This window comes from Urtica dioica, chromosome 11, assembly GCF_054948205.1.
Source record: "Urtica dioica subsp. dioica isolate 48M chromosome 11, U.dioica_male_clone48M_v1_H2, whole genome shotgun sequence".
Classification (NCBI taxonomy): Eukaryota; Viridiplantae; Streptophyta; class Magnoliopsida; order Rosales; family Urticaceae; genus Urtica; species Urtica dioica.
In genome coordinates, this window is record NC_142766.1 from 16,616,515 (window position 1) to 16,631,558 (window position 15,044).

Here is a 15,044-nt window from a genome sequence, read left to right on the forward strand (position 1 = left end):
AGATAAGAACGATAAATGAGGTACTATAAGGGTTTTTTTTTTTTTTTTTTTTTTTCTTTCTGTAAATTAGGCAAATCAGGTCATTTCCACGACATAAGGCAGAACATGAGATGGTCATGAACTATCCATTGATTTTGCTTATGCCAGCCCCTCAAGTTTTGGGCCTAATTATCGGACCTGTCAAAGTGTTCTGGACCAAATTTGGGCTTAATTAATGTCTAAATTCGGTAGGAGAAAAATAATTTTTCTGTTTGAAATAAATTATTTAGGGTTTTTATTTTGTTTTTCTAATGCTGCCTGTAAAAAAAAAAAATTAAGAAATGAAGTTATGGGTAAAGATGTTAGAGAATTACTACAAAGAATATTGCAGAAATATTAGACAAGCGCGATTTAATGATAATAATTATAATTTTATAAAAAAACTAATAAAACAAAATACTACAACAAAGATATGGGATTGCAAACACAAATAGTAAATATATTTATTAAATTATTATTCGGTAAAGATGAGGATCTGTGGAAAAGTTTAAGTTAAAGAATCGTTGAGAGGCGTTGTACAAATTCTGTGAAGTTTTTATCGCTCTTCCATAAGTGTTGCACTTATTGTGTGAAAGCCTCCCAAGTTATAACGGCAGTTAGACGAGCGGTACACCATACATCTCCGGCATGAACTGTATGTAAGAATTACTGCAACGACTAGAAAAAAAAGACTTCGAGAGAAGTATAGGGAAGCTCTGATGAGCAATGATGTTCAATATGTTTCAAATTTTACCTTGAATTTTTTAAAATTAAATTTTTTAAAGAGTAAATTATTACCTTGACTTTTTTAAAAAATAAAAATTTTAACCTATTTTAATTTATATTTTTTTAGCCCAAAATAATATATGATTTTTTTCATATTATTTTGTTTTCTTACACCATTATAAAATTTAGACTAATTTTTTTTAAAAATCCTAGCTTCGCCACTCTATGTCACGCTTTGCGGTAGTGATCAATTTTGTGGTCATTTTCGCGACGAAAAGTTTATATTTTTCCCCCAAAATTTATGTTTTTCTTGTAGGAGAGGGATTTCAAATAAATTTGATTTGGATATGAAAATACGATCGTCCATTGTTGTTCCATTCACAATGTGTATTTTATTTTGTTTGACACAAGAAGTTAAGACAAGCCCGCATGCAACATATGCATGCGACGGCAAACACATTTCAATTCAATCAACTATCATCGTAATCATAATTTCATTCACAATGCAACATGTTTAACTATACATGTTTCATAATTTTTTAGAAAAAACTATATATATATATATTATATATTATATATTATCCTCATCATAATTATCCCAGAAATCTGAGTTATTTCAAGCCACGTATATAAGAGAAATCTCAAGGTATTTTGTGGATAGGGAATATTCTGAGGTGATAGTCTGTCTATTTTTGTTTTATTTATCGTCCAATTTTCTGGAATGATGCCATAACTTATCCACTCTAGTATCCCTTTACACCCTAATTTTGTATATCTCTAAAATAAATATCCCTACTATGGACCTTTGCATTTAATTCCAATGTCCATGTTATTCGTGTAATATTATCATAGTATAAGCACTTGTCGTAGAGACTTGCTAGCTTAGCTGGACCATGACGACGTTGTAATCAAATTTTACTATATAAACAATAAGATATTATGATTCAAAACTGGCACGATCAAAACCTCATGTTATTAAACTAATAATAATAATAATAATAAGTAAATAATCAGCGTATTAACAAACACGAATGTTTAAACAAAGTCAACGGTTGGCACCAAGTTTCTGTATTAGCCTGAAACATTTCTCAGTGAAGAAAAGAGAGCCACTGAAGAAACACCAATGAAAGTAAAAAATGAGAGGTGATCTCATCGCCTTCACATTCATTGTTCTTCTCCTCCTTCGTTTTCAGAATCTCGTCTGCGGACTCGGCTCGGCATCGACGCTAGCAATGGTCTACGGCCGGAGCGGCACGATTTGCGGCATTGTGGCCGGAGACTACACAGTTCGATGCCACCGAGGCAACCGCACCTTCACGGTCTCGCCGGAAGTCCCGTTCGAAGATATCTCCGGTGGCCGGAGCTTCTTCTGCGGCCTCAGACGCGGCGGCCTCAGCCTCCTCTGCTGGGACGACGACTCCAACTTCGCGGCAAAGCGAATCTACCGCAGCGATGACGTGGCGTTGGCCGACCTCTGCGTCGGGGAAGGGCAGGTCTGCGCGAGGGAGGCCGGGACGGGGTTTGTCAGATGTTGGCGGCTCAGCCGCGGCTCCGGTGGCGGCGCTGTTTTCGGCTCCCTCGGGTTCGGCAAGATCACGTGCGGGAGCGGTTTTGTCTGCGGGGTGTCGATGAACAACGGCCTAGTATTTTGTCAGGGCAACGGAATCGGGGACCAGATTCAGTCCGGCTACGGAAATCTGTCCATGTCGACCCTCGTCGCCGGAGAGTCTCACGCCTGCGGGCTGACCATCGCCGGAGACTTGGTGTGCAGAGGAAACAACTCTTCGGGTCAGCTGAACGTGCCCGATTCCATCGCCGGCGGGTTCGGGTTTGGGCTTGCGTTGGGAGGGGATTTCAGTTGCGCGATAATGTCGTGTGGTGGAAAAGTCACGTGCTGGGGAGGCGGTGGATCGCGGTGGTCACGTGATGGCAGGGCTGGGTTTGACTCCATCGCCGCTGGGTCGGATTTCGTGTGCGGGTTGAAGAAGAGTGGCTCCACCGTGGCCTGTTGGGGACCCGAGAGGGACGAGGATGTCCCGATCGGGAACGTGGTGATTCGTGGCTCGCGAAACACGTGCCGACACGAGCTTCCGGTTGCCGTCCCGGCTCAGCCGGTTTCTCGGTCGAAGGTTTTGCTTGGGCTCATGATCGTTGGTTGGGCAGGGCTGTTTTTCGGAATATTCTGGTCTCTCGTGTATTGCCTATGGAGCAGAAATACTACAACCTCGGCCGCGGACCCCGAGCCCATGGAAGCCGAGAGATTCTCGCTCTCGGAGCTCTCGGCCGCCACCGGAGGCTTCTCGATGGAGAACGTAATCGGGTCGGGGAGTTTCGGGATTGTGTACAGAGGAAGCTTCTCGAACAGCCGAGAAGTGGCGGTGAAGCGAGGGCATCCGAGGAACCCGACAGCGCTCGAGTTCGAGTCCGAGCTGGCGGTCCTGTCCCGGCTCCACCGCCACGAGAACCTCGTCCCGCTCATCGGCTTCTGCGACGAGGAAGGCGAGAGAATCTTGGTGTACGAGTACATGCCCAACGGCTCGCTCCACCACAGCCTCCACGTCAGCAGTGCCAGCTCGGCGGCTGTGCTGACGTGGAAGGCGAGGATCAGGATCGCGCTGGAGGCGGCGAGAGGGGTCGAGTACCTCCACGGCCGAGCGGTGATCCACCGCGACATAAAGCCGTCGAACATCCTCCTCGACTCCGACATGACCGCCAGGCTGTCGGACTTCGGGCTCTCCCTGGCGGGCCCGGGAAAAGCCTCGTCATCGTCCACGTCATCAGCCGCGGCGGGGACGCCGGGGTATATCGATCCGGAGTACTACGTCACGAACGTGCTCACTGCGAAGAGCGACGTGTACGGGCTCGGGGTCGTGATTCTGGAGCTTCTGACGGGAAAGCGGGCCGTGTTTCGGTCGGAGGAAAGCGTGAGGAGCGTGGTGGAGTACGTGGCGGAGGGCGTGGCGTTGGACGAGAGGCTCGGAGAGTGCGTGGAAGGGAGCGACCAGGCTCGGGCGGTGGAGCTTTTGGCGGCGCTGGGGTTGCGCTGCGTCAGGCTCGAAGGTCGCCGGAGGCCTGACGTGGCAGAGGTCGTTGCTTGCTTGGAGACCGCCTTTTGGCTCTGTCCATAACTTCTGTGCGTCATTCTTTTGTTAATTCATTTTTTTTTAAACAATTCTTTTGTTACTTTTGAGTTGTAATGTGATGTTTGTTTGTTAGTTGATAATTATGGAGTTTCTATCTTCATTAGGAGTGACGCCTTCAATAATATTCGCCCAAGTCTCATGCTAGTTTAAGTGTTTGGAGAGCACTAAAAAAGTGTAGTATATCTCAGCGTAGTAAAGATTGAATTCATGACCTAAATTATGTGTTTGGAGTCGATGTGAATTTGTCGCTTTCTTTTCACAATACCAAAAAAAAAAAAAAAAATTTTTTTTGACCAAACGACACTTAGTTATTTTGTAAAAAAATACTCGATGTTTTACTTAATGACATAATTTTTCCTGCATTTTACCATCTATAAAAATAAATTTAAAATTTTTTATGTTTTGGAATGAAAAACTCTTATATTCACATTTTCTTTTCTGAAAAAAAAAATCCCTTAATTTTGGGGATTTCTATGCAAAAATATTTTTAAAATAGTCAATATAAGATCATATTTTTATGTAACAACCTCTAATTAATACCAGATTTTGTTGAGTTCTGTTTATATATATATATATATATATATATATATATTTAAAATAGAGAAATAAACATTATAAACCTTTTACATTAGATAAATATAGGCTATGTTCTTGCCATGTATAATCTCAAAATTTATACAAACACCTAATTGGTTCTTTTGACCTTTTAAAAAATTTATACATAAAAATAATAAGGTATCTCTAAATATATTGGCGTATGAAAACTCAAAATTTAGTGATTTAATTACTCAATTAATTAAAAGAATAATATATTTGACGTCAAGCGGTTGCTATCTAAAACAACGTGAATATAAGAGTATTTAAGTCACAAAATACAAAAGGTTACTTTTTTATTTTAAAAAAAGTGTAAATCTATATTTAAAACACGTTTTAGTTATAGAGTTGAGCCGTGAAGACCGGACGGTGTATTGTGCTGATTTGGCATTGTGTGATTGGAGGGACAACCTACGTGACAGCTTATGTGGGACAACTAATTTTCACTCATTGCCTTTAAAAAAAAAAAAAAAAAAATAGGATTCTATTCGTATACTTTACCCCTGAAATCTTATGCGAACGGGATGTATTATATTAGGATATTATATAAATAGCAACAACGGCCAGCTCTTGACCTTATTATTATTTTTCAATCAACGGCTAGCTCTTGACCTTATTATCAAACTTGTTCTATTGACGAGGCAAAAGTCATCTTTTATTATTCATGAATTATGGGAAAGGATATCCCATGTCTTTCCCAGTATCTCATGATGTGCATAAACATGCATCGTTTGGGTTTTTCTAATTACGTATAGGTTGTACCAATACATAACAAGCACTACGTATATAGTTAATTTATACAACGATGCTACTACGTGTGATACTAGTCAACTGGTAAGGATATCATTTCTTTCATGGTAATAACGACACGATTTTCAAACTTACGTTAATTCGAATGATAGAAATGAAGTGTAACGCGTGAGATTATATATATACCAACTCACGGTCAGTACTTATGAAACGGAGAGATCTTTGAGTACGAAAATATTTCGGGAATGTTACCGATGAAGCCTGTCATTAATAACTAACATAATCAATGAACTGGCTGGCTGGTTCAGTTATGTATTACTCCGACTAATCCAGATTATTGTCCAATCACAATAAACCACGGCAATCAATTTATTTTATTAGTATGCATATATATGTTTTCTATTTTTATTTACTTCATAGAAATTAAATAGTTAATTAGCACATATGACCATTTTAAACGGTCTACATTGAAATTTCGTTGGTTGATGAATTTTTGGAGTGTGACTAAACAAATTGGAAGGCCATGAGAAGTCTGACGTGTCTATATTTGTCACCCTTGCGGTTGTGCAAAGGAAGGGCTCGAATGCCGGTGTTGAGCTCGGAGACGGGAAGGCAAGTTTGGCCGCCGAAGTCGGAGTTTCCGGAGGTGTCGTATTCGAGGACTTCGACGCGGAGCAAAGCAAGCTCGGGAACGCTCAGAGGGAACTCAAACTCCTCGTTCCACACCGGAATCCACTCGTCCTCCACCGCATTTGTCTTCTTCATTACCGAGTCCCCTTTCACTCCCGCTATCCCAACCTGCCGCCATATATGTATATATTAGTCCAAAACCAAATCGAGTCGCAAAATTTCTATTCTATTATGATTATACTTTTGTAAGACTATACCTGTTGTACTGTATCTAAGTGGAGATAGAATAACTCTAACAAGCTGTACCTTTTAGGCTCGAAAGGACGTGTAAGGCATAAAGCTGTACCTATACTGGGAATTTGAGTGACTATTATTTTGTCCATATTTTCTTTAAAAAGAGAGACGCAATAGAAGCGAGAAGTCGTGCCCATAATCTTTAAAATAATTCAGTCGGGATTTCTTCCGCATAGTTTCTAGGTCAAATACCATTTAATTGTTTTTATGCCCCTCATTCTCGATTTTAAAAGTTCTTTCCCTCATCTTCTTTCAAACTCTCTCTCTCTCTCTCTCGCTTTGCACATCACTTGTTTGTGTCACTATATATCTCCGGCTATGAATTGCCAATTTTCTAGGGCATGCATTAAGGTTTGATTTTTTTAGGCTAGAGAACGATCGCACCTAAAAGTCTCATTTGTTATAGTGAATGGAAGAATAGTTCTGACTTTATAACCTAGAAATAACACATCAAATATAACTTTTTGATATCGAGTAAAGAGTAATAATTTCGTAGTTTGTTTGTTTGTTTTTTTTTGTTTTTTTTTGCTATACAAACAATATTATGTAAATGTTCAAATTAATCAAAACATATGTTGGCATAATATATATGTACCCTTGCGTAAAAGTCTGGAGGGGAAAATCGATCAAAGTGAGTGTGACGGAAATCCGAATGCCACCCTTCACCCATGAGAACCTTTACCTGCCAATCATAATGTATATCTACATATTTTTCTAAATATATTTACAAAAGAATTACTAATTAAGAGAAAAGTATAATTATCAAGTTTGTACCTTGAGAGTGGTTTTAACAGGTAAGGTTTCTTTAGGGTCAAAAATCCTGTCGGAATCTAGCAAAAAGTCAGGCTTCTTGACATATCCACAACCCCCATTGGATCTGAACATTCCTTGCATAACCCAAAGATGCTTCCCATGTCCCTATTAATGTATGAGTGTGGTACAAAAAAAGGAAGCGAAATTACGTACTAAATCTAATTTATTTTACCACTTATAAATCACTTTATATGATAAATTAATAAGAAAATATGCTTTACGTGCCTGCATGTTAAATGCAACCATTTGAGCTCCGTGTGTCCATCCAAACATAGGGCTATAATTGGAGGAATCAAAACGCGTGCCTTTGGGATATACTCTCAGGAAGTTCTTTTGTGTGAACCTATATACACCCAATATTATGTTACATTCGTAACATTAGGAATAATAGTTTATGTTCGTAGGTTATATATTTGTGTGATTTGAATCAATTAATTAGCTTCAAGTTTTAGTAATTTTGTTTAGGCCTCAGGTTCTTGGGTCCAACCAATTATTAGGTTTTATTTTCTGGTCAATGAAAAAAGACTGTTAGTATGATTCACAAATAAACCCGGGAGATTGAATCCCGAGTTGTATCATATTATTTGTTATATTCTTACGAAAATATGAGAAAGGGATTGTATATGGATCACCATGTTTACCTCACTATGTCAGTTCTGTTAGTCATCGCGGCGTCTTCGAGTTCTTGCTCGCTCAAGCTCAGCCGCTTGACCTTGACTTCATCGGAAAGCCATCTTTGTGGCTTACCTTTAGGCTTCCCTGCGTGAATGGCGATCAACTCCTTATACTCGGGCACGGCATTGTCTTCGTCTCCTTCACCATCTCCATAACCATCTTCATCATCATCGTAATCATCCTCATCCTCATCATCATCTTGGTCATCCTCACTTTTGTCTTCGGAGTGAACTTTGTTTCCCTTTCTCATGCTTGTTTGCTTCATGTGATGCGATGACTCACGATACTCTGGTGGCTTGGTTGATATCATTACTTTTCTCTTCAGCGCTTCTGGCGATGGAAATTCACCTAAATAGTCCGATTTAGGGCAAAAGAGCATGTCGCCAAACGTCGTAGTCACCATCTAATAAAAAATTAGAAAATAATCTTCCGTAATGTTAGGAATCTTAGTAGAATAAGAACTTAGATTATGAGTTACTTTTCTCATTACTAATTAAATTTTGAACCACGTCATGTTACTAAAATTTCATAATCTTACATGTCCTTATGTGGCCGCTCAACAAATTAATGACTCCGTCAATATGTGTGCATATATATATATGTATATATATATATATATATATATGTATTTATATAGAAATGCATGCGTGTTATATTCTATTTTATATTATTTTTTAACCTTGGCCACTTTTGCTTGAAGATTTGATGGAAGATGGTCCTCAAAGGTTATAATCACCGGATAATCTGAAGCAAAAAACGCTTTGTCCCTTATAGCATGCAAGCAATCCTTCAGCGCCACAGGCTTAGTTAAGGTCCTAATTTAAAGAAGATAAACTGTTGTAAACATCAATGAACTTTTTTATTTTTTTCTCTCTTCAATGTAGTATTTAATTCATAGGTAGCATACCCTCCATGGCGAACCTCTACTTTGTTTTTCTTGGAATTAGGCCACAAGTCCAACTCGATAACCCTAACTCCCCTTTCGAGCGCTTTGATAATCGGAATTACGCTGCTATTGCTGCTCAGCTGATTCCCGGTCAAGTAAGAGTTGTGTCCGGTGTATAAATAATAGTGCGACAACGGAGATGTCATGTCATGTCGAATCTGTTCAAAAAGTTATCAAACATGGATTAGAAGAAAAAAAAATAGCAAAAAGTATATATATATATATATATATAAGCAATATGTCTCGCGCGTTGCTGCGTAATAATTAATATATTTAAATCTGGATGAAGAAATATTTAAGTTTGAAAAAATAAATTTAAAATTTTTTGGAGATATTTTTATCTTTTCGATAAAAAAAAATCGATACGAATGAACACTTTTTCGAATTTTTTTGCCGTTAGAATTCGTGTGAACGTTTTCAAATATACTGTTTGTGTTTAGGGTCCAATCTCTTTTTTTTTTCTAAAAAAAATGTTGTTCAATGTCTCTAGAGACGATTCCTCTACTTTATATATAATATAATATATATAATAAATAATTATCTTGAGAGCAATATTGATTAATTACGGAGGGGGTGTGAGCGAGGTTGAGATCGCCGAGGAGGTATCTGAAGAACGTCTCGAGATGGAGGCCGTTTCTGTGGAAGATCTTGAGATGGTTGATGTTGTCGATGATGGCCTTGGCGTCTTCAGGCTTGGCATTCTGTTCTCCTTGCACTTCGGTCAAAAAGTCAACGAAGTCCTCCACGGTCATATGGCCGTTATTCGAGTATCTTTCGAACACGTCCTTGACTTCTTTCGGGGGCTCAAGAACCCTAAACTTGAACCTTCTTGTGAAACACATGCACACCTTGAATGTCTGTCTAGTGGTTATTTTAGGAGTACTAATGATACTACTACTATTCATGATGTATAGTTTTTGTTTTTATTATTATTAACTGTCTCTTTTTTCTTTCTTTGAGGAGTGGTATAGACCATAGGTAGAGAAGTGGATGTAGATATGATTTTCTATATGTAATTTATCTGCAACGTACTTTTGATGCTTAGCAATAGCGTCGCAGCAAAGTGAGAATCTATTCTCATGCAAAGCCTGTAAGGAAAACCTTTGATTCAGAAAGTTTTTTATGATGCACGTTATTTGTCCTGTTTGTGCATTTTTAATTGGCGAAAAGGACAAGTTAAAAGCCTTGTCGTTGATTTTGACTGAGAATAAAGAAAGGAATAAGGAAGGAACATAAGTTTTTTGGAGTAATTATCTAATAAGAGGTATACGGACTAATGTTGTTAACATGTTTTGGTCGCATTTTAGATCATGTGACATAGATTTAATGCGGAGTACGATGATTGTAAGTTGTTATTATAATTTTGTTTTCCTTCCAATTATGAAAAAATCTCATTATTTGAGTACCTCTAGCGTTCCCAAAAGTTGCCTTTCCTTTTATCCTCTAGCAAAGAAAGGCTCATTAGTGTTTATTGCCCACACTCCATGTTGTCCCCAAATACCGAAAAAGCACGCAAATATAAAACTTTAAGTGTGTAATCAATAATGATCCACCCATGGACCAAAAGTTGCATACATTGTTGTAATCTTTTTGTTTCTAAAGATTTCTTTTTCCAACTCATGATCACCAAATCCGTATGAATATTCTAGGTGCATATAGTGGGAATTGTGAAAGCTAATATCATATTCGTAACAATGAACATATCTGGATGAATGTACGTGTTTCTCAAAACTTTTTATCTCACTCTATAAAATACTTCCCCTTTCACGTAAAAAAAAAAAAAAAAAAAAAAATCCTCTAATAATACAATCCAAGGAAGAACAAGTAAAATACATAGTGTATATATAGACATGAACCAATAATTTTTATTAGATGAACTCAAATTTCATGAGAAGCCTGACAGAGTTATACTTGAAGCCTTTGCGGTCGAAGAGAGGGACGGCGCGGATGCCGGGTTTCAACTCGGAGACCGGAAGACAAGTCTGTCCGGCGAAATCGTCTTTTTCCGACATGTCGTACTCGTTGACCTCAATTCGAAGCAAAGCGAGTTCGGGGACAGTCAAAGGGAAAGTGAACTCCTCGTCCCAAACCGGAGTCCAATCGTCCTCTTTCTTCTTCGTCTTCATCATCGTCTCGTCCGCCGGAACTCCCGCTATGCCAACCTGCATTGATTATATGCACCAAAACCAGCGTAACTGTCATTAATAAAATATGATATTTATGTATATAGTGCACATTATAGAGGAATCTGGATGTTTTATACCTTTTTAGTATTAAATTTGTACCAATTATATTATTACAACACATCATCCTGTTTATCAAATTTATGCTTATTATTTAAGGTGTTATATCTAAACAGTCAATTAATGGAACAGTCAAAATTTTAATGACAGCGTAAAAAAAAAAATTACAACGTAAAGTAATTTTGACTATTATTGATCCACAGATGATGACCAGTATGCATGGAAATATGATAAATGGGACTAACTCTGGTATAGAAGTCCGGAGGTGAATAGCGATCAAAGTGTGTTTGTTTGAAGTCCAAATGCCACCCATCTCCCATGTACACTTTCACCTGCACCAATATTCATTAGTTCAATTAAGCAAATAATAATAATAATAATCATTGATTTTAAAGAGAGAAAAGTCTCACCTTCAAAGTCTTTTTCACCGGCAGTTTCAATTTGGGATCGAAAACCTTGCCATCATGCAATAGAAAATCTGGTTTCTTCACGTAGCCACAACCCCCGTTTGCTCTGAACATCCCATGCATCAGCCAAAGACTTTTCCCATATCCCTGGAAGCAAATAAAATTTACACCGTTATCAATAATTAGTCCTTTGAACAGAAAACTGTTGATCATAAGAAGTTATAATTAATGTTTGAAATTAAAAAAAAAAAAACCTGCATATTAAGAGCAACCATTTGAGCACCGTGCATCCAACCAACCAAAGGCTTGTAGTTGGAAGAATCGAACCGAGTCGCCTTCGGATACACCCTCAAGAAATTCTTCTGCGTAAATCTACCCAAATTTTTCCCGGACAACGAAAAAATAATTTAATTTCAAATACATAAACAACAGAGAGAGATTTAAAAGTCATACTTAACGACATCTGTGGCGTGGAAGGTTGTGGCCTTTTGGAAGACTTGCTCGCTCAGACTCAGTCGTCGGATTTTGTCGACGTCGATCTTCAATTGCTCCTTTAGACCGCCCTTTGGTTTTCCGGAGTGGATCGCTATCAGTTTCTTATATCCCGGCGCCTCTGCACACGTACTCGGCCCTTCCTCTTCGCCCTCCTTGTTGGCCTCGCTCGATTCGGCGTCGCTCTGAGTCACAGAGATCAGAGAGAGTTATTGAGAAGAGAGACTATGATGTGTTTTCTGTTATGTGTATCATTACCAATTCCTGCTCCGTTGTCGGCTCAGTCCTCTGCGATACATCATCATCAGCGTCTTTTCTTTTCTTCGTGCTCTGGTCCTGTGGTTCTTGGACGAGCTTGGACTCGAGGTACTCCTTTGGAGGCTTGGTGGAAATGATGATCCGGAATTTCATTTCTTCCGGTGAATGAAACTCCTCTAGGGACTCGGTTTCGGGGTAAAACAACATCTCGCCGAAACACTCGACCACCATCTATGAACACTCCAAATCAACCTCCAACATCAACAATTAAACAGTACTATTTGATTCGTGGACTCACCTGAGCGACTTTTGCTTGGAGATCTGGAGTGAGGTGGTCTTCGAGAGTAAGAACGACCGGGTACGGAGACGCTTCGAAGGCGTGATCTCTGATCGATTTCAGGCACTTCATAAGCTCCACAGGCGTCGTCAGAGTCCTAAACACGCCGATTTCAATTTTTAATTTTATTTTTTCTCTACATTTACAATTAATCGCGGTTTTGTTAATTAGTACCTTCCATGAAGAACATGAACATCGTCTTTGGAGGAGTTAGGCCAGACATCGAGCTCCACGACTCTCACGCCTCTCTTCAGCGCCATGATGATCGGTACGTCGCTACAGTCGCTGCTAATCTGGTTTCCTGTCAAGTACGAATTGTGGCCGGTGTAGATGAAGTAATGCGACAGAGGAGCTTTCATGTCGTGGTGAACCTCGTCGGAGATCGGAGGGTTCAGATCGGCGGAGAATAGGTAGTGATGGAAGTCCTCCAGCGTCAGAGAGTAGTGGTGGTGCTTCCTGAACTTTCCGGCCACGTGGAGGTGGTGGTGGTGCCGCCGGAGATGTACGGCCTCGAGGATCCGCTCCGCCTCCGCCTCCGCCGCGGCGGCGCCGACGCACTGAGCCTCCGTGAGGAAGCGACGGAGATGATCGGCGGTCATGTGGCTCTGGCCTTCGGCGTACTTGGCGAACGCCTCTTTCACGTCCGCCGGCGGTTCTTCCTCCTTCACTCTGTACTTGCGCGTGAAGCACACGCACATCCTGTAGCTTCCCATTGATACTGATTACCGACGACGAAGAAGATCAAGAACTGAGAGAGAGAGAGAGAGAGTGTGATTTCAGGTCTTTGTTGCTGTTTTGTTTCTATTTTTGATCAGATTTTTTTTGCTTATTTATTTTTTTGTATGGAGTGAGTGATGATGACTGATGACATGAATAGTGGCGTTTTGTTGCTTGAAATTGGATGTGGGACGTGGACATAAAGTCAACATTTAATAATTGGTCCGATAATTTATTCTGTCATTTTTCTTATGCAAAAAAAAAATAAAGATTGAAAAAATGACGTCTTGGAGCTACTATATCGTGTAAATAAGATGATGCTTAGCTGGAAATATTTTACCAGGAGAAAACTTCAGAATCAAAACGAGAAATATATTTGAACTTATTTGATTAAAAAAAAAACGACATATATAGTCGCCGGATAATGTTGAAAAAAACAAAACAAAAAAAAAGCCACTGGATAACGAGCGTAGACTTCTAGTTGTTGTCTTATAAGTAACTGGTTTATGTGACACGTCTCTGGTAATATGTGCTAAATGATATAATTTGTTAAAAGATAATATTAAATAATGCGGTGATTCACTAGACAAGAACAGTCATGGGATTAACACCGCTAAAATAATAAATTATTAGAAACGTCTGTCTCTCGTCTCAAGGTCAAGTGTGAAAGCTTCGAGTAAAGTTGTGTGTGTGTGTTTCTTATTGAGCCAAAAAGCAAGTGCGCATTCACATTCTGTTATTTTATTGCACGTTTAGTTCTCCGCTAATAGTGATTTTGTTATGATGTATATAGGTTTATTACAATATATGTAGATTCTTCTTCTTTAATTGAAATCTTTGAGTTTGTATAACAGAAAATTAATAAATAATCAACTTAAATATTTGACATTATTAAATAGCCAACGTTTTGTAAATCTTAGGTAAATACTCATTTTCATATGTAAATCTTCAATAAGTAGCCAACGTGTTTAATATATGAAAGTAGCTATTTATCTAAGATTTACGTCTGAAAGTGACTATTTATTTAAAATTTACTAAACGTTACCTATTTAGCAATGTTAAACGTTTAAATTGTTCTAATGAACCTTTTATAAAATCATTATCCTCTATTTTAATTGAAGATTGGAGTAATCCTCTATTTGTTTTTCTTGCTATATCATTTCTGAAAAAATGGTCTGACAGTTTGAAGACGAATTAAGGAAAATAATTTAATCAAGTTTAGTAATTGTGCTTGATATGTTTGGATGTCTTGTGCTTGTGATAATAGCGCCTTTGGTTCAAGAAAAATCAAAATGGATCGTCCATGTGATGATGTTGTAGAACCGTCTGTTATAGTATAAATGCATGACAATTCTACTTTATCCGAAATCATAAAAGCTGGTTTGGTCCACAAGCGCAATTAGTGAAAGATATAGACCTCATTCAGATCTTCAACGTGCCTCTTTCGAAGATCAATGTGCTCCAATCGTCCACTTCTGATTTCGCTATTTCAAACTTGCCAAATTCAAGTTTTACATTTTCATTAACTTGTTACTTTGTGAAATATTTGACTCCCCGTATATGCTATAATATTTGAACTTTATTTTTATTTTATTTTTTAATATTTTCGCTGTTACATCATGCATAAACGATGATTGACATGTTATTACAAATTACGAACAATAATTTTAAGAATATGGTTATTTTTCTATCACGTTTTCCTCGACCATAAATGAGACCTATTACTAAATCAAATCTCTCCGTGGTATTTCCAACCTATTACTAAATCAAATCTCTCCGTGGTATTTCCAACCGTAATTTATAATTATAATTCAACATGATTTTTTTTTTCAACATTTTTGTCTTTTGATCCCGCTTATTACTATTCATCGTGCACCTCTCACATCTAGCCATGTCCACATAATTTAAGTATCAAAATAGAGTTATGCTATTTGTTCCGATTCACGAGTGGGAACGATCCACTCGTGAGTTGACACGTGGCAGTTAGTGGCCACGTCAACT

At 38.6% G+C, this 15,044-nt stretch overlaps 3 protein-coding genes across 3 annotated transcripts; 1 reads left to right on the forward strand and 2 right to left on the reverse strand.

Annotated features, from left to right (window-relative positions):
• Positions 1–1,880: 1,880 nt before the first annotated feature.
• On the forward strand, positions 1,881–3,872 carry LOC149381739 (putative serine/threonine-protein kinase-like protein CCR3). The gene has a single exon (XM_089601420.1). It carries the CDS (start codon positions 1,881–1,883, stop codon positions 3,870–3,872), a length of 1,992 nt encoding a protein of 663 aa, XP_089457546.1.
• A 1,723-nt stretch (positions 3,873–5,595) lies between these two features.
• On the reverse strand, positions 5,596–9,567 carry LOC149381740 (phosphoinositide phospholipase C 2-like). Its single transcript, XM_089600689.1, has 8 exons — positions 9,156–9,567; positions 8,551–8,747; positions 8,323–8,458; positions 7,610–8,046; positions 7,194–7,311; positions 6,930–7,073; positions 6,751–6,837; positions 5,596–6,029 (listed from the first exon to the last, which is right to left on the reverse strand). Exons 1-8 carry the CDS (start codon positions 9,492–9,494, stop codon positions 5,736–5,738), a joined length of 1,752 nt encoding a protein of 583 aa, XP_089456815.1. The 5' UTR covers positions 9,495–9,567; the 3' UTR covers positions 5,596–5,735.
• Positions 9,568–10,274: 707 nt separating this feature from the next.
• Positions 10,275–13,197, reverse strand: LOC149381741 (phosphoinositide phospholipase C 6-like). Its single transcript, XM_089630415.1, has 8 exons — positions 12,501–13,197; positions 12,288–12,423; positions 11,990–12,220; positions 11,693–11,916; positions 11,494–11,611; positions 11,243–11,386; positions 11,078–11,164; positions 10,275–10,751 (listed from the first exon to the last, which is right to left on the reverse strand). The coding sequence occupies exons 1-8, from the start codon at positions 13,037–13,039 to the stop codon at positions 10,458–10,460; spliced, it is 1,773 nt and encodes a 590-aa protein (XP_089486541.1). The 5' UTR covers positions 13,040–13,197; the 3' UTR covers positions 10,275–10,457.
• Between the last annotated feature and the right edge of the window lie 1,847 nt (positions 13,198–15,044).

What these genes read in the sequence shown, in the direction of transcription:
- LOC149381739 (XM_089601420.1), top strand. Translation starts at nt 1,881, where the DNA reads ATGAGAGGTGATCTCATCGCCTTCACATTCATTGTTCTTCTCCTCCTT.
- LOC149381740 (XM_089600689.1), bottom strand. Translation starts at nt 9,494, where the DNA reads ATGAATAGTAGTAGTATCATTAGTACTCCTAAAATAACCACTAGACAG. An exon ending in ACCTCGCTCACACCCCCTCC is followed by an intron (nt 8,748 to 9,155) that starts GTAATTAATCAA and finishes CTTTTTGAACAG; the next exon opens with ATTCGACATGACATGACATC. An exon ending in TGGTTGCATTTAACATGCAG is followed by an intron (nt 7,074 to 7,193) that starts GCACGTAAAGCA and finishes ATACATTAATAG; the next exon opens with GGACATGGGAAGCATCTTTG.
- LOC149381741 (XM_089630415.1), bottom strand. Translation starts at nt 13,039, where the DNA reads ATGGGAAGCTACAGGATGTGCGTGTGCTTCACGCGCAAGTACAGAGTG. An exon ending in CGACAACGGAGCAGGAATTG is followed by an intron (nt 11,917 to 11,989) that starts GTAATGATACAC and finishes TCTGTGACTCAG; the next exon opens with AGCGACGCCGAATCGAGCGA. An exon ending in CTCCGGACTTCTATACCAGA is followed by an intron (nt 10,752 to 11,077) that starts GTTAGTCCCATT and finishes TAATCAATGCAG; the next exon opens with GTTGGCATAGCGGGAGTTCC.